Source organism: Antechinus flavipes, chromosome 2, assembly GCF_016432865.1.
Source record: "Antechinus flavipes isolate AdamAnt ecotype Samford, QLD, Australia chromosome 2, AdamAnt_v2, whole genome shotgun sequence".
Classification (NCBI taxonomy): domain Eukaryota; kingdom Metazoa; phylum Chordata; class Mammalia; order Dasyuromorphia; family Dasyuridae; genus Antechinus; species Antechinus flavipes.
In genome coordinates this window covers 86,710,471-86,728,010 of record NC_067399.1, presented here as the reverse complement: position 1 = coordinate 86,728,010, position 17,540 = coordinate 86,710,471, and the positions used below count along the sequence as shown (strand labels likewise).

At 45.1% G+C, this 17,540-nt stretch overlaps 1 protein-coding gene across 1 annotated transcript; it reads right to left on the bottom strand.

Moving 5' to 3' along the window:
* Positions 1-3,283: 3,283 nt before the first annotated feature.
* Positions 3,284-17,058, bottom strand: PKDCC (protein kinase domain containing, cytoplasmic). The gene is made up of 7 exons (XM_051975172.1): positions 16,372-17,058; positions 9,999-10,121; positions 9,220-9,491; positions 8,081-8,160; positions 7,657-7,764; positions 5,011-5,184; positions 3,284-4,186 (listed from the first exon to the last, which is right to left on the bottom strand). The coding sequence occupies exons 1-7, from the start codon at positions 16,999-17,001 to the stop codon at positions 4,101-4,103; spliced, it is 1,473 nt and encodes a 490-aa protein (XP_051831132.1). The 5' UTR covers positions 17,002-17,058; the 3' UTR covers positions 3,284-4,100.
* Positions 17,059-17,540: the final 482 nt, after the last annotated feature.

Sequence of the window (17,540 nt, the reverse complement as noted above, 5' to 3'; positions counted from 1 at the left end):
CTTTCTTTTAAAAATATATTTTATTTCCCCCCATTTCACATTAAAACAGTTTTAAACTTTTTTTTTTAATATTTTGTGCTCAAAATGTTCCCTTTCCTTAACTTCCTTCCATGTTCCCTGAGATGGTGAACAATGAGATATAGATACAAGCACAATCATGTAAAACATTGAGGAAAAGGATTTCTAAGACTTTGTTGATAGACTACATTCTGTTTCTAATGTCTTCTTGCTCTGAGCATTCAGCTCCACAGATATGAAGTAGGAGGGAAAACCAGTAACTTCCTTTAGATTGTAAGCTTCTTGAGGGCTGGAACTATTGTTTTTTTCTATCTCACCAACACCTTGCATGTTCTGGACCTTGTTGATAAATGATATATAAACCTTGGGATAGTTTTTTAGATCTGATGATCAGAGTGCATTTTATACTGTTTTTCAGTTGTGTCCAGATCTTTGTGACTTCCTTTGAGGTTTTTTTTTTTTTTTTTTGATCCTGGAATGATTTACTATTTCCTTCTCCAGATCATTTTTACAGATAAGGAAACTGAGGCAGAGTTAAGTGAGTTGCTGAGAGTTCCACAACTGGTATCTGAGGCTGTATTTGAATTCAAGATGACTCCAGATTCAGAACTTTATGCACTATGTTTCCACCAGCAAGTTTTTAAAAAATGTTCACTGCATTGGATTGGAGGCATTGATACAGGAGAAAGAGGTCTAGATCTGGAGCCATATATTTAAGGCTGAAAGGAACTGTTTGTCCCTTTGTTACTTAGTAACTATGTAACCTTAGTCACATTTTGAGGCTCAGTTTCCTCATCAATGAAACAAGAGGGTTGCAATAATTGACTTCCAAAGTTCTTACAGCTTTAAATATATGAACCTACAAACTGAATTCCATAACTTTAGAGTTAGAATCAAAGGGCTTATCAATGTCAGCTTCATAAGTCATATATGATAATACATATGGCTAAAAGTTAAAGGCAGATCAATATAAATCAAATAAATATTTATTTGCATCTACTTTATGTAAAATAGTTAGACACTGGGGAAAGAAGGCAATCATCATTTATTTAGGACCTACTATATCCAGTGTGCTAAGTACTTTACAAATATTATCTTGTTTTATATTAATCTTGGGAGGTAGGTACTATTGTTATTCCCATTTTATAATTGAGGAAACTGAGGTAGACAGAAATTAAATGACTAATTACTAATTAAATGAGCTTTTAGCATCAGTGGCTGGAAGAGGAGTGTGGTGAAATATATAGAAGAGAGCCTTGGAATATTACTAACATCACCAGACCTGTCCTAGAACTCTGAACATTTTGTTTTATTGAGAGTTTATTTTCTTTCTGTTTCCTGCTTCCTATGGGCCTAACATGAGATTAGTGAAGTTACTTTGAATCTATCTTGTTTCCAAATGATATGAAAAGGGTATGCTGAGGGATTTCTCACTTCTCTTAGGAGAGACAAGTCAATCAGTGAATTAAACATCTATTGTGTCTATTTATATGTCCTTAGTGATGAAATATTAAATATTAAGGATGTTAATGTCAAGGATCTAGGATTTCCTTGGTGGTATTATTCCTTTGAACAATGCTAACTATAATCCATCTCTTAATAGCAGATTTGAATTCCAGACTTTCTGTTCCATTGCTGGATGCCTTTAAGCAGATTCTCCTGCCATGTGAATTTTTGGGAAAGCTCCTGACAGGTCACTCTGGATCTCATACAATCATCAATAGTCAGTGGTCAGGGACCTTCTTTCTTCTTCATTGTATAGAATAGACCCTCTGCTCCTTGGGGTACCTGCTTCATTGAGTCTCTTCCCCCAATCCTAAACTATCAAGATTGATCCCTCACATGGAAGGGTCAGTGTAAGCCTGTGGGCCTGTAACTACTACTTATCACCCATTATCTTTCTTTCACAGATGAAGAACCCACTGGCACAAAGATGGAGTGATTGTCCAACATCACATATCAATATCAGAAACAGAATATAAACCAAAAGCTCATGACTCCAAGTCTTTATCATTAGGTTGGGGGTAAGGACATGGAGTAAATTCCTCAGAAATGCCATGTTGTCACTGGAAACCCTTCATCTTGACTGTGGGGACTATAAATGGTTGGCTAAAAGAATAACTGTTCATCCCTCCAATTCTTCTTCCCCTACTTTTCCCTCCCTTAGTCAAGTTTTCCATAGTGATGTTCCCATTTCTGTGTATCATGGACCCCTACCCTGGGAGACAGGAAAGAAATTTAGAAAATTCCAGACTTTTTAGGGGAAAAAAATTAAACTTTTTTCAGTCTCTGAAAGAAGGTTTGAGGTCTACTGGAGAGAACAGTGAATAATTAACCTTGTCTGTCCTAAGCATTTAAAAAAGTACCAGAGTGACTAATAGTGACTCCATGAGCATTTGTTTAAACAAAAGTTTTCCCCCAGCTAAAATCCCACCTTTTACAAGAAACCTTTCCGGATACTTCTTAATTGTAGTACTTTTTCTTTGCTGATTATCCTAAGGCTTGTTTGTATATGATAGTTTGCATGTTGTTCTTTGAAAGCAGAGAAAAGTTTTTGCACAATGCCCAGCATAGTGCCAGGTACATAGTAGGTGTCTAATGTTTGTTGATTACCTAGTTGACTTTCTTGGAATCCTATAACAATGTCTGAGGTAGGATTTGAACGAATGTCATCCTGATTCTTGAACATTCTATCCACACTGTTTGGTTTTTAAAGCCATTTCCAGCCTCACTGTACACTGGCTATATAGAAGAGTACAGGAGGGAGACCAATCTGTTTTCTTTTCCTCACACAGGATAATCTCCTAGTCTTTTGAACTGCTTGTCTCTTTTGTGCCTTGAATATACTCCCTTTTGACCTTCCGGTTATAGAATCTCCTTTATCCTTCAAGATGCAGCTCGCTTTCTATATTAAGACTTTGATTCTCCACAACTGTTAGCACCCTCTCAAAATGACTTGTATTTAATTACTCTGTATTTCATCTGAAATACATACTTATGCAAGTATATGTTGTCTCTCCCAATGGAATACTGCTTCCCTGCAGTAAAATATTGTTTCTTTCCTTTTAAAAAAAATCTTTGCATCCCCAGTGCTTAACAGTATAGCCAGTGCCAGGCACTGAAGGAGAGAGTTGATGTTGAAATGTATATGGGTTCAATTCTGCCTTGGGTGCAGGTCTGAGCAGGAAAGTCTCACCCCTTCCTCCCTGCCTTAAAAACAGGATGGAGAAAAGTAGATGGGAGAAGATTCAAGCTATAACACAAACACCTGCATCATCTTGTTTTATTTTTATTTTTTTCTTACAAAAATAAACAATTTAATTAACAAGAAGTACAAAAGCTTCTGGATGTACAAACTCCAAGACAGGGAAAGTTTGGGAATTGCTGCTCTGCTGCTTTCACTGAAAGCAAAATGAGGCAAGGTCTAGTCCCATGTCCCGGCTTGTGGCTCATGCTGCAACCCCGTTCCCCAATCCCCCCACATTTCGGCTCATACTGGTATATTTCCCCCATCCCTAACCTCATGAGGTCATAGAGGGCTCCCACAGCATCCCCTTAGGAAATAGCTCACATACATATTTACTTATGGCCCACCTCTCAAGGCCAAATCTCAATTCACAGAGAGCAAGTGAGGTGGCTGATTGTCCACACACAATCCCCACATGGGACAGGCAACCAGTCAGAAGGGGGGAAGCAGCATGGCCTCCACCTACATTCTTGGGTTATAAAGGCAGTGACTGTGACATCATGGCTGTGACACTGGGAGAACAGAGCCACCCACAGGATTGTCTCAGCAAAGGGAGAAAACATTCTCCCAAGGTCCTAGCAGGCCAGCCCAACCCTGATGTCGGGCCCTGAAGGGTCATTCCAGGATTGCCTGTTTCTCTCCCCACCCCCAAGTCTGTGCACAGGGTTCCTGGCAGGGAATGCCGCCATCGCCACCACCAGTCTGCTAAACTCACATTTTTACATTTTGATTTATTGCACGTGTGTCCTGGTAGTTCAGGTCTGCTCCAAGATGTCCTCCCGCCCACTGTCAGCTCTGGGGCTGATGGCCAAGGTCAGTTAAGCCCTCAGGCTGGTCAAGCAGACGCCCTTACATAGGTGATCTTGTTAGGATCCGAGACTATTTGGCTCCAACCTGTCTTGAAGAAGACAAGCTGTCGACCTGAAGGGCAAGGATAGAAATGGTGATGAGACAGGCTGAGGAGAGGGAAGAAAGCTCTATATTCCCATCAGACTGGGGGAGGGGAGGCTAAAGGGAAGGAAATATTTTTCTCTTAATCTCTTTCATTATCCAGTCTTTAAAACTTGTTGGTCCATAGTTGTTTGCATATTGTCTCCTTCATTATAGTGTGAGCTCCTTGAGAACTCAGACTGTTTTTTGCTATCCCAATTCTTAACACAGTACTTTGTACCCAGCAGGTATTTAATAAATACTCCACTGGAAAAGAAACCTTGTCTTGATATGACTCCAAACTCAATAGGATTTTCCTCTATGCATCTGCAGAGGGATAGTGTACAGTCTCTCTTCATCTCTACCTTCCAGAATTTTCACCTTCTTTCAAGGGTCCCCTCAGGTTTAAGTATGTCCTCCTTGAGAAAAACCTTCCACTTGTTAATATTCTCTTCCTCCTCAGTTTACTGCATATTTACTTTAGGGATCATAGATGTATAGGTCATCAGGGACCTCAGTCATTGTACAGAATAGGGAAACTGAGGCCAAGAGGAATTAAGCAAATTACTCAGTCACAATAGTGTCAGAAGCAGGATGTGAGTTCCCATATTCCAGGACTAGTCTTTTCTCCCACTGTATTACATTGCCTTTTTTGTATCTTTGTTAGATTTCTTTTCTACAACCCCAGCAAAATATAAACTCAAAGCAACAGCCTATCATTTTTGCCATCTTCTTAGTGCCTCACACAGTGCCTTGAATGTGGTAAGTGCTTAATAAAGATTTGTGGAATTGAACCGGACTTGTTGCAGCCTTACCTGTCCAGGTAGTCTGATTGGTGACCACAAAGGCCCGGCACTGGGAATGACTTTCACAGATGTCCATTGCTTCAGCCAGGCTGAACACAGACAGGAGACAACCTCCATGGTGATAAGAAGGCCAGCAATGGTAATTCTCTTGTGGGATTGTAGTGTCTGGGACCCGTCGATACTCTAGGATAAACATTTATAATCATTTTCCATCATCAGATTCCTTGCCTTCAACTCCACAGAACACCATGCTCCATCCCCCTTATCACCTTCCTCCTACAGGACAGACTGATCACCTGAGATGTCACTCCTGTGGGACTGACTCAAGTTTTGATACCCAACACCTGCTCAACTCATCTTCAGTTGCCTCTCTCCTTTGACTAGGAGACTGGAGGACTGGAGCATTAAATCTCCATTCAAAGCCTTCTTTTATAGGAAGCTCACAACTTTCCTGGTAACCACATTATCTAACACCATCGAAACCCAGCTTCTGATCCACCTCCCATTTCAACTTTTGTGTGTATGTGTGTGATGTTTCCCTTTATTAGATTGTAAGCTCTAAAAGGGTAGGGAATATCTCTTTCTTATCAGCATATCCAGCACTCAGAATAGTGCCTGGCACATAGTAGACACATAACATTTATTGAATTGAATTAGGATGACAGGATTTAGAACTGGCAGCACCTTTCTAATATGTAGTTCAACCTCCCTGTTTTTATAGATGCACAAAGTATAGAAGGACAAATTTGGTCAAAATCATACACATAGAAGTAAGAAGCAAGGTTAGAGTTCCAAATCTCATGCTTTTCCCACTAGAATTCCTTGTTCTAAAGAAGAATAAGAAAGACAGAAGGAAAGAGGAGCTACAAAGGAGGAGGAGGAAGGACTTGTCACTCTGGAGGGGAGGTCCACCTGTTCTCATCCAGCTAGTGCCGTGTTACATGATCCTTGGGCATGAATAAGTCCAAAAACCAAGGGCACAATTTGTTTACCCAGGCTGAGAATGAAGAGAGAGAAGGGAAAAAAGCTTGTCCCAAGCAGGAAAACTGGGGCCAAATTATAGCCTTCTCCCCAGGGCAGGGATGACAGCATCTGACGCTCTGCTGAAGCTGAACTGTGGGGTTAGCCATAAAGTCAAGTCACAGAAAGGTCAAAACTCCTTCAATGTCCAGACTGGGGATGCTGGGAACCAATAACAAAGCAATCAATGGACGCAGTCCCTCATGCCCTCGGGGTTGACAACATAGTCACAGGAACACAAGATGGCTCACATAGGTGAAGAGTTTTATATATACACATGCTGAGTCAGCTGGATACAGGTTCTACTCCATCCTGAAATGTGATGGATTTGTGGCTGAGGTTAAATTATTTAGGACATTTGGGGCCTGCCCTTTCTTCTCCCACCCCACAGCTTTCCGGGGCAGCTTGAACTTTGGGCTCCAGGCCTGATTATCAGAAAATAATCAGGAAGGGTGGTTCTAGGATCGTCCAAAAGATCAGGAGGGTAGGCAAGAATTTTGAAATAAGGAAACATATAAACTATAGGCAAAACATGCTACTCAATATTTACTTTGGAAGCAATAGCATGGGCATTTAACAATGTATTAGAGTCTGTCCTGTTTTCTTGGTGCAATGAAAAATTGAGGAGATACTCATCACAGCTGCCTCCTGGTTCAGCTTCAGAGCTCAACATTATAATAATTCATAGAATTTTTTCCCCTTTCTTTCTCTTTTCTTTTTCTTTCTTAGAGCTAGAAGGGATCTTGGCTAGAAGGATCCCATTTCTGGAATCTATGAATTAGAAACTTCTTGAAATTCACTCCTTTCTTCTCTTTCTTAGCCTAACCCTCCTTCCTCCAGAGAGGGGACCGGACCAAAGTCCAGGGTTTGCTGTGATTTACAACCCCATAAACTGAGTCCCTGGGGACAGAGCCGGCTATTGTTCACCTCGTTAAACTTTATTTACAGGGCTAATGAGCCCCTCCCCCTCTGCCATCCTTAAGACAAGCCAGAGATCCCAGAATTTTGCTCCCTGTTCCACGTAGCCCTGGCCAACCGTTCTGAGAATTTGGGGAACCAGTATCTGGTCCTGCAGCTGAGGCCCATGATCCAATCTGTCCTTCCAAATAGACTCCAGTCTGATTTCTTGGAGGGAGTGGGGGAAGACAGGTCTAGCTGAGCCTTAGACCAGGTGTGATTACAGGGCAAAGGTTACCAGTACTTAGTTTTTGTTTTTTCTTTTCACCTGTTGAGGCAGTTTGGAGTTTTACTGATTTCTCATCTAAGAGGGTTCAGTGAGACCAGTGTTTTGGGTCCAGAGTCTGAGGCTGGGGGAGGGGATTTACCCTACTTATGAATCCATCCTGGTTTCTTCCAGAGAAGTCTCATTCCCTGTTTGGACGGTGGCAGATCTATGAATATCAAAGGTCAACTAATAATAGCCATTGGATCAGTCAGTGCTCATTATGTCACTCCAACAGTCTTGCATGTGAGAGTTTCTCTTCTCAGGCATATTTTATACTTTCCTCCAATTTAGTCCCCAGTCCTGCCTACTGATGTCATGCTTTCTGTATAAGACTCTGAAAACTACTTCTTCCACAAACCCTTCAGCCTTGGGACCAATTACAATTGGGACTCCCAATGAGCATTACTCACCAGCCCGAGGAGATGTAGTTAAATTCTGTAAGTACTGCCCGCTCCGGTAGAGATGCAAAACCTTCTCTAGCTGGACCAATGTTTCATCAACTCCCCAGGTGAGCTCTCCTGTGGGGCAGAATGTGGCTTTGAGATAAGGCTAATGGAAGCTGTTAATGGCTTTATCTGCGATGGGAAGGATGGCTAACCTTTCCTCAGAAGGTTTCTGAGTTCCCTTCTGAGGTCATGCTCTTAGTGAAGACATGATTGGTGGGAGAACAAGGAATTCTACAATGGATACAGTGCTTTGGAATCATCTATTTATTTGGAATTATTTGTGCTATTGATCCACTGCCCTGACGCAGGTAAGTGAATAGTTAGAGGTCACAAGGGAGGGGACAGATCTCATAGAGGAGCTAGGGTGCAGATATTTCCAAGGCATCACCTGTAGCATTGACGATGCTGTCCAGCAGTGGCCGAAGGGAAGGAGGGGCACTGTGGGGTAGGAGGTATGTGAAGAAAAACCTGCCAAAGAGAAACCAGCGTGATGGTCAGTATTCCAGCTTTCAAGGACTGGTCTCCTTCAGAGTCTTGTTCCTCAAAGATTCAAGGATGTAGTCACCTCTGCAGGGGAAGTCAGTCCTTTAGGACTATGGTCAAAGTAAATCATGAAATACATTCAGATACATGCTAAAATAATGTGCCTTATGTCAAATAGAATTCTCCCCACTATGCCTCCTCTATTTTACCCTCCTCTCTAAGAGATTTTTGGCTCCTTTTTGCCTCAGAATAATCATCAGAATCAGCTCTACCAGCTGGGCCAAACTTGTAGCGTCCAAAGGGCAAATATCTGAGGCCAAAATCCACAGAGACCAGGGGAATGGTGGCCCTCGTGGTGAGGAGTGTTGATGCTGGCAGTGCTCCCCAATCCTGCTTTATTCCCCTTCCTTCACCCTCCCCAAATCTGGAGACTATTTTAAGAAGTCTCCAGTCTGGCTTCTCCTCCGATCAGATGATCTTTCTTGGAACTCAAGGATCTATTTTTAGTTTCACTGTCCAGGGCTGGAACAGCTCCCTGATATGAAAGGAGGCATGACCCCAGCCCCATCCAAGACCAGCCCTGCCCAGAGATATATCCCCCTTCCCTTCCCAGATTTTCCATCCCTGACATCCACAGTGTTTTTTACTTTCTGCTCTCCAAACCCTCATTATTCTTTTCTTCTCTCACATAAATTCATGGGAACTCTACCTGGGCCTCTCTGCTCCTCACCCTAGGGTACCAGGTCATATCTGTATGGATTCATGGACCCCAAAAGACTGGAATTTCTAATCCTTAAAAGTAGCAAAACTTCTAAACTTTTAGAAAGTATTTGTCATAAGTTCTAACAAAAGAGAAAAAAAGTTATAAGGGAATAAGAGAGGGGATAAAGAAGTCAACTACAGCCATTGAGTAGTTTCCCTTGTTTCAAGTTTTAGTCTAAATAACTGACAAACAGCCATAGCAGATAATGGAGGCAAATTGTGAAGGAGAAGCAGACTGGATGTGAGGAGGAGTGAGGGTGACAGGGGAAGGGTCTCTCTCACCTGTAGGCATTGTATAGGTTCCGCTTCTCATTCATACCCTGGCACCAGCCCTGGGCTGAGCAGGGCAGGGTGAAGTTCCTGGCTGGAAATTCGAGAATACAATCCCCAGAACTTTCACATGGCGTCTCATCTACACGAGCATCATCCAGGTCGGTCACCTTCAACTCCCCATCCACAAGTACAAACTGCCTAGGCCGAAAGTCCAGAAGGGTCACTGAGCCCAGAGGCGAATGAGCAAGATGGTGGAGCAGGCGGCCAAGGCTCAGGCAGATCTGAGGAGACACAGGGGAGGGTCTAGCCAATCTACTCAACTTTGTCCAGGAGGAGTGGGGACTTTGCATTCACTTTTTGCTTATTCTTCTATCTCTGCTCTAGCAGTACCAAAAGTAGACATGGGGATTGGTTGGGATTAGGGAGAGGTAGTATTGGGAAGGAAATTGAGACACAAGAGGTAAAAGACTTTTTGAAGTCCTTTCTAACAGGAATGGCTTCAGTATTGTGTCAAAGAAGTGAAAAGAAAGGTTTTGAAATCTCTTCTGAATCTAGAATGCTAGCCCTTGTTAGCCCAGAATAAGTTTACTTAGCAGAAAGAACAGGTTTCTTTGTTGCCTTTAAGAAACAAAACAAAACAAAACAAATCTTTTTGGCCACCAGCAATATAGAACGTTTTTCTTCTCTATTCTGGCTGGAAGTACCAAGACTATCCCTAGAGAGCTGTCTTCTAAGGGAAAAACATCTGGGAGAGTAGAGGAGGTGCCCCCTTTTTCATGCCCACTCACTCGGAATCGATCCTCCCAGGAGGTCTGTAGTAACTGGATCATCTCTACAGGGGAGCCAAGTTCTGTGATGGTGGTCAGTGTGTCTGGGATGTCCTCACTGTCCTGGTAACAATATCCATAGAGCTGGAGGAGAAAGTGACAGGGGTCATGAGGAGCAAGCACCGGTTGTCCAGATCTTTCCAGCTGTCATCCCAAAGCCCCAACTCCGAGCTAGGTTTCTTCCGCTTACCATGGAATGAGAAAGACATGGGTGACCAAAGGCGTAGAGAGTATCAGGTGGCTTTAGTTTCCTGAGCAGTTTGAGTAGTTGCTTTCCTTTTTTTTAGGCCAGGTGTTAAAGTAGGTCCAACTCCTTCTTCCCCATGGAGTCTGGACCTTGAGGTTCAAATCCTCAACCCTAGGACACTAAGGACTAACTTCAACTCACCTGGCAGGATGATTGGCTTTTCATTTATACACATTTCTGTAAAGTGAACCCTCCTCTCAAAGCCCTGTTTTCCCCATTCGATTCTCTACCCCATGTCAGGATTCTTTATTCCTCATAACCTATACAGATAGATAACTATTGTGAGTTCCATTCCTCCCCTTCACCTCCAGTTTATGAATTTTACATACATACATACATACATACATATATATATATATACACATTTACATATATAAGATAGATAACTATTTCAATAATAACCAGTTTGCTTTGTAATCCAACATACTAGGTTTTATGCCTTTTAAAATATTACTCTGATTATTCGGACTAGTTCCAATGATCTTGTAATGAAGAGAGACATCTATACCCGGAGAGAGGACTGTGGAAACTGAGGGTGGATCACAACACAGTATTTTCACTCTTTTTGTTGTTTGCTTACATTTTATTTTTTTCTCATTTTTCCCAGTTTCATTTGATTTTTCTTGTGCAGCAGTATAATTGTATAAATATGTATGCATATATTAGATTTAACATATATTTCTCTCATGTTTAACATATTACTTGCCATCTAGAGGAAGGAAGAGGGGATAAAATTGGAACATAAGATTTTGCAAGAATTTATGTTGAAAAATTATCCATGCATATGCTTTGGGAAAAAAAAAAACTTTAATTAAAAAATAGTACTCTGAGAAGAGGCATATAGCTTTTAACCAGATAGCTAAATGAACCTATGACCAAAAAAGTGAGGAACTAACACTGAATAGGTAACTAATAAATGGTTTTTTAATTAAATGGAAATGGAATAAGTAACATGTGAGCAAGACAAAACAATATTTCAGAGTGATGATCATTATAAATGTAGGAGTAGGGAAAAAGGAAGATGATGACTTAAGCAAATCTTCACTTGGATCCCTAGGGACTTCAACTTTGGGGTTGATAGTCCTTTCCTGTTAAGTTTAAGATTCTGCATCCCTGAAATATTGTGGATATTAAGAAAGAAGAATCTCTAGTCTCTGGGCTTCAGTTTCCTCCTCTGTGAAAACTGGAGGTGGTATTTCTCTAAGTTCTCTTACAACTCTAAATTCTACATTGCTATGACGAAATCGGCAAGTCCCAGGAAGCAACAATCCTTTCCTAAGGCTCCTTCCTTGGCAATTAGGCCCTGTTCAGATAGGTGAAGTAGGCTAATGTTGATGGTTATTTGCTTTTGAATCCATGGAGCATAAATACAAAGGCAGAACATTTAGGTTGCTTAGCAAAGCAATCATACATCTGAGAGATGAAGAGACTTTTGGGACATCTGCTTTAGCCTCCTCAACTTTGTAGATTAAGAAACTGAGGCCAATAAGTGTTCTGCCCAATGTTCTTTCCATCAGAGAATAAATACCTGAGCTAAGGTTCAAATCTAGCATGTGAGAATAAGGAGCTAGCTCAGTATCCTTTTTGTGTGGCTCTAAGGGTAAAACTGGGAGTGATACGTATAGAAGTAACAGAGGCAGATTTGGAGTTGGTATAAGGGAAAATGTCCTAGTAATTAAAACGATCCCCAAGTAGAATGGACTGCTTTGGAGATCCTTGGTTCCTGATTGCTGGAAAGCCTCAAACGATGGCTATAGAGAGAACCCTTTTATGGGTCCTGGTTGGACTAGAAGGTCTCTGCCTCTGAGGACCATTTCCAGCTGAGATTTTGTGATTCTGTGACTCCAAATCTGATGTTCTTTCCATTTTTCTGTGGGATAACCATTGCCCAAGTCACAGACTTGCCTCGTTGAACAGTTAAGGGCATTATCTCACACAGACACACACAGCTGAATTTCACAATCCCGTACATGGTTCTCCTCAACAATCCCACAACCACAGTCACAAGTACTCCAAGTTATACAGTCACACAGAGCTGCTGCCTCACATATCGAGTCCCTCACATACCTCACGGTGCTATTCTAGCTGGGATCACTCAAGTCTCCGTCGGAGCTAATATGTTTCCTTATTTCTAGTTCAGAGTTTTCCTGTCCAACTCAAGGACAACCAAGGGTCCCCCTTCTCTCTCTCTCTCTCACCACTGTCTCCCTCTTTCCCTCAGTTCTAGACAGCTGAGTCCAGCTAGCCTGCCTTCATGTTGGGCCTGAATGAGAAGCTAAGCCTACTTCACTGAGTAGCTCGGGCCAGCTACCAGTCACCCCTCCCCCTTTCTCCCCCCAATCAGCCAGGGAAGACACAGCACTGGGAAGGGGGGATTTGAGTTGGGTGAACAGCCTGGGCCTGGTTCTCATTTTCTTGCCCAGCATCTGAGTCTTTGTGGGGAAACTTCTGAAGGTTATTAAACACCCGGAGGTCGTTAAATGTGCTGTTAACGAGGTATTAATCAACACCCCTCAGGAAAAAAATAAAAAGATGCTATTAACCCTCCCCCCTCACCCCCAAACTCCCCCCCAGGAAGCATGAAGATGGCCAGTTAAGTTACATCTTTTGTTCCTTTCGAAAAAGGAAGAGACCCAGAACCAGCAGGCAGGCATACAGACAAGGGGCAAGAGTAGATGAAGAGCACAGGCAGACTTAGAATGGGAGGGGGGGAAGAGGGGGAGAGGCCCCAGGGATACCAAGGGGGAGAAAGGGAGGGGGGAAGAGAGGAGGCGAAAGGGGGAAAAAGAGGGGCAGAGATGGGAGAGAAACAGAGAGAGAAAAAGAAAGAGAGAGAAAAAGAGAGAAAAGGAAAGAGTGCCTTTTGCCCTCTGACCCTGGGCTGAAGCAGCAGCTGTCACGTGGTAGGAGCCCCTCCCCCCTTCTAGCTTCCTTCAGCAAGTATGGTCAGGGAGAAAAAGGGCTGACCAGAGCTAAGCTAGTGGGGAGGGAGGGGAGAAGGAGAGGTGGGGAGGAGGAAAGGTGCAGGACCATTGGACCTTCCCTTCCCAATTTTTCTAGGTTTTAAGGGGTCAGTCTTGGGGGCCTAGGGAAATCTGAGTCCTGTTCTAACAGTTACCTGCAGTGTGACCCTAGATAAGTCATTTCACCTACATTTTGGTGGCTTTATTCACATAATGGGGAATCATAATGTTTACTATGTTTTTACTTTTCCTTGTAGGTTCAGCGCTTAGCAGCGTGTCTAGTATATAGTAAGCATTCAAGAAATAATGATTAACTGCCTCATTGGTTTGTAAAAGTTTAGTTTTGTAAATCTTATTATGCTATATGAGGTTTAGTTTTGATTATTTCAGGAGTCAGCAAACAATCAAAGCTTGTTTTTAGTTTTAAATGATAAAATTAAATAATTTAAAGATTTAATTTAAAGTTGTTTTTTTTTTAATCTCCAGAGCCTACCCAGGTAGATTTCCTTTTAGGATGAGTTAATCCCGCTCCATCACTATATTTAATAAACAAAGTGCCAAAAATCCTGACCCTATAATAAACTTGGTGTGAGCCCCAAATGGACAGAGTAAAGGTCAACTCAGAGGATAGAAAAAGTTCCTGGTTGAACTTTCACGACCTCTTGACCTCTCAGAGTAGGCTTCTTAATCTTTTTTCTCTCTTGGACAGCCCATGAACCTCTTCTCAGAAGGATACTTTTAAATGCATAAAATACATAAAACTACAAGGAAAACCAAAAATGAGTAAAAATAAAAATGGGATTTCTTCTTCTACCCAATCCAAGTTCATATATTTCCTCTGAAATCTACAGAAGGATGTCCTCAAAGTCGTAGTTTAGAACCTCTTCCTAAGAGATGGATTGGGAATATGTCCCAGAGTTAACACCAAAGACTAAAGAAGAACCGTGGAAAAATTAAGGGAGTAGAGAGTTAACTCGGCTTGTCATCATGCCTGAGGTGGAAGTGGGGGTAGGGAGAGAGAAGTTCCTCCAAATAAAAAATTAAAAAAAAGTCCTGATCTTTCCCCTTCTCCCCAATCCATCTTTGTAACAGGAAAATAGATCAAAGCTCACAACAAGAGTTCCTTCCATTAAACTAGAAGGGGAAAAACAATAGCAACAACAAGAAAAAAGCTCTGCTCTGATAGTGTCCAGTCTGTTGTACCTGAAGGTTTACAAAAAGATTCCCTGGAAGTTAAGGGAGTGGGACACACCCAAATGAAACAGGCCATACAGCGCATTGAGTGCCAGCGACAACCCAGCCACCCGCTCCATGGATGATCAATTGGGCCACACCTCAAGGTGGACAAAGGAAGATTTTGGATGAGCTTTCTAGGGCCAGCTCTAACCCATCAAGTGTTAAACTATTGCCATCAATATCTCCCTTTCCCCCCATTCTCCTAGTTGGGCTCTATTCCCCTTTCCTCCCTTTGCAGTTTATTGCACTGTATGAGAGGAAACTTCTGTGCCTCAGTAGAAAATTGGGTTGGTTAGACCCAGGGGGCCCAAGCTCCCCCTTCTCAGACTCCAACTAGAAGAGACAAGGGATAACAGGTCCATTTAGAAGGGCATTCACTTGTGTCCCTGGGAGCTTGGGCAATCACCAAGGGTGGGGATTTTCTCAGCTGGAGTATCTGTTCCAATCCTATACACCCCAGGAGCCAGAGATAAATAGTTCCCCTCGATTAATTTAACAAGCACTTATTAAGCACATCTCTGTCCATGCTTTGGGTTGGTAAGAGGAACTTTTAGGGGGAGGCATGCCCTAGGGGAGGGATAGATGGCATAGGGAGGCCTGAGATTATGGGAGACTGGATACAGTCTCTATTTGGAGGAAACAAGGCAGTTCTGTCTTTCCCCTGTTCATTTCTACTCAATTCCCTGTCTTTCTCCCCATTCCCTGCCCCTAGTAGGGTGTAGCAGACAAAAGATAGGCTTGGAACTCAGACTTGGTCTTCTCTTTCTTCTGGTCACTTGGACACAGTTAGCTATCCTTGCAGTCCCCAGGCTGTTCTTCCCTCCTCTTCCCCCACCAGGACCCCAATTCAGGCCCTGCTAGGAGACCTGAGCTGGGGGTGTTTGTTTGTACTCTTGGAGTTCTCAAAGCTTAGCTCTCAGAGCACCCTGAGCTCTGGACACAAGACCCTCAGTGTTGCTGCTCTGTCATAGTCAGACATGGGGCAGGCTTCTAAAGTCTCTAAATAAACTCTCCACAATTCCCTTAAGTTTCAGAGCTACATGATTTCCTCCTCCTTTAACCCTCCCAAATACCCTTAAATCTTAGGGGCTCCACAGATGCACATAAGGGCTGGAAATCAGGGGGGAATCTGGCTCCTCAGGCAGAAACTGAAAGTGATGTGAGGTCACTTCTCGAACTTGCCTTGGCACTGGGGCCCCCTTCTAGCTCATCCAGATTCAATCACTGCTCCTGACACCTGACTACTTTATAGCTTTAACAAGGTCACTGGCAGAGGGATGAGGACTCAGGTCCCAAAGAAGGACATGCTCTTCCCCCACTGTCACCCTTTTTAATTCAGCTGACAATCCATCAAGATTGAGCTTTCCTTAGATATGTACTGTTTACAGGTCATTCCCAAAGCTCAAGGCTCTTTGACTCTGCCTGGGAGTGGGGCACACAGCCTTAAATCCTTAAGTCCCTGGAAACCTGGTGTAGCCTGGTACTTAACTTCTCTATCAAGAATCCCAGGGCTGGCAAGGACTTGCTAGATCAGGACCTAAGAATCTAATGGCTCCAGCCAGAGGAGGCATATAGCAACCAGGGAACAGCCCCAGAGAAGATTCACAGCAGAGCAATCCCATAGCCCTCCTCCAGATTCAAACTATGCCAGGCCCACGCCTAGCTACCTGCTGGGTTATGTCCCTAGTTAGGAAACACGTTGTCTCTTGTCAGCCGTCTATCGGGCATGTGTCCCATCCAGTACTCACAGCCCACTAGAGGTGTCCTGTCTGCAGCACGCTGAGGTGTCCCCAGCCCGCAGTCCAATAAGTGGGTGCTCTTGGACTGCGGTGGTGCTCTTGCAAGATCCACTGCCTACTAGGGTGCCCCGTCCCTTGAAGCCCAATACCTGTAGCACGTTGGGGTGTCGCAGTCTCTCCAGCAGCACCATCTCCTTGAGCAGCTTGTGCGCTGCCAGTCGGTAACAGCCCCGCCGAGCCCCGAATTCTCGGACACAGCTGCCCAGGTCGTGGCCGCTGAAGTCCACGGCCTTGAGCGCTACGGCGACGCCGCCAGGCAGGCGGACCCGATACACTGCCTTGGTGTAGCCCGAGCCCACGTACTGAGCCCCGGACACGTTGCGGAGCGCGGCGCAGCCCAGCCGCGGGGGGTCAGGGGCTGGGGGCCAGCCCAGGGTGCCGTCGGGCGGCGTTCGGGCCCGGGGAACTCGAGGGGGACGGGGACGCTGCAGGCCCGGGCCGCTTCGGGCCAGGTCCATGAGGCGCCGCCGTTCTGGCCGGCCCGCGCCGGGCCCGGGTCCCCCGCGAGTGTAGCGCTGCACCTCTTCGTAGCGCGCCCGGATTTGGCGCGCCAGCTCCCCGCGACCCCCGCGACGGCCCGGGGCCGGGGCTGGGGAGGGGCCGGGGGGCTGGCCTGGCCGAGGCGGCTCCGATCCCGGCACGAAGAGCACATTGAGGACCGAGCCAAGCAGGAAGGAGGCGCAGAAGCCCGCGGCCACGGCGGCCCGCCGGCGCCGCATCACCGCTCCCGTCCCCCTCTCCTCCCGGCTCTGCTCTGCTCTGCTCAGCCCCGTTCTCCCCCCGGCCCCGTTCGCGGATCGCTCAGGCTCCGAGGCGACTGCGGTCGGCGCCCCGCCGGACCCCCGCCCAGCCCGCGCGCATGGCCCCGCCGGTCCCGGTCCAGCTCCCGGCCCCTCGCAGGCGGCGCATCAGCCTGACACTTGCCTCCCTCTTGCTCCCCCCCGCTCCCCCAGCTGCTTATAAGGCCCGGAGCTGCCCCCGCCTCTACCCCGCCCCCGCCCCCGCCTCTCTCCTCCCGGGGCCCGAGTCCGCTTCCCGGCACCGCCCCCTCCGGCCGCCCAGCCCGTCCTTCTCCCGTTGACTGACAGCGGGACCTCCGCCCCCCCTCCCCTTCCTCGGCCTGGGAAGCGGAGCTGAGGCAGCTCTGGCCCTTCCCAGCTCTGTGGCCCCAGGATGCGGGGAACCGGCCGGAGAGCTCGGGGGAGAGGGACAGAAAGGGCAGCGTATGACTCTCTGACCCGGCAGCGAGCAGGGTCTG

Excerpts from the sequence above, each read along its gene's own strand:
- PKDCC (XM_051975172.1), bottom strand. The coding sequence starts at position 17,001 with ATGCGGCGCCGGCGGGCCGCCGTGGCCGCGGGCTTCTGCGCCTCCTTC. Across the intron at positions 10,122-16,371 it reads GACACCCCAACGTGCTACAG|CTCTATGGATATTGTTACCA; the intron begins GTATTGGGCTTC and ends TTTCTCCTCCAG. Across the intron at positions 8,161-9,219 it reads AACCTATACAATGCCTACAG|GTTTTTCTTCACATACCTCC; the intron begins GTGAGAGAGACC and ends TCTCTTTGGCAG.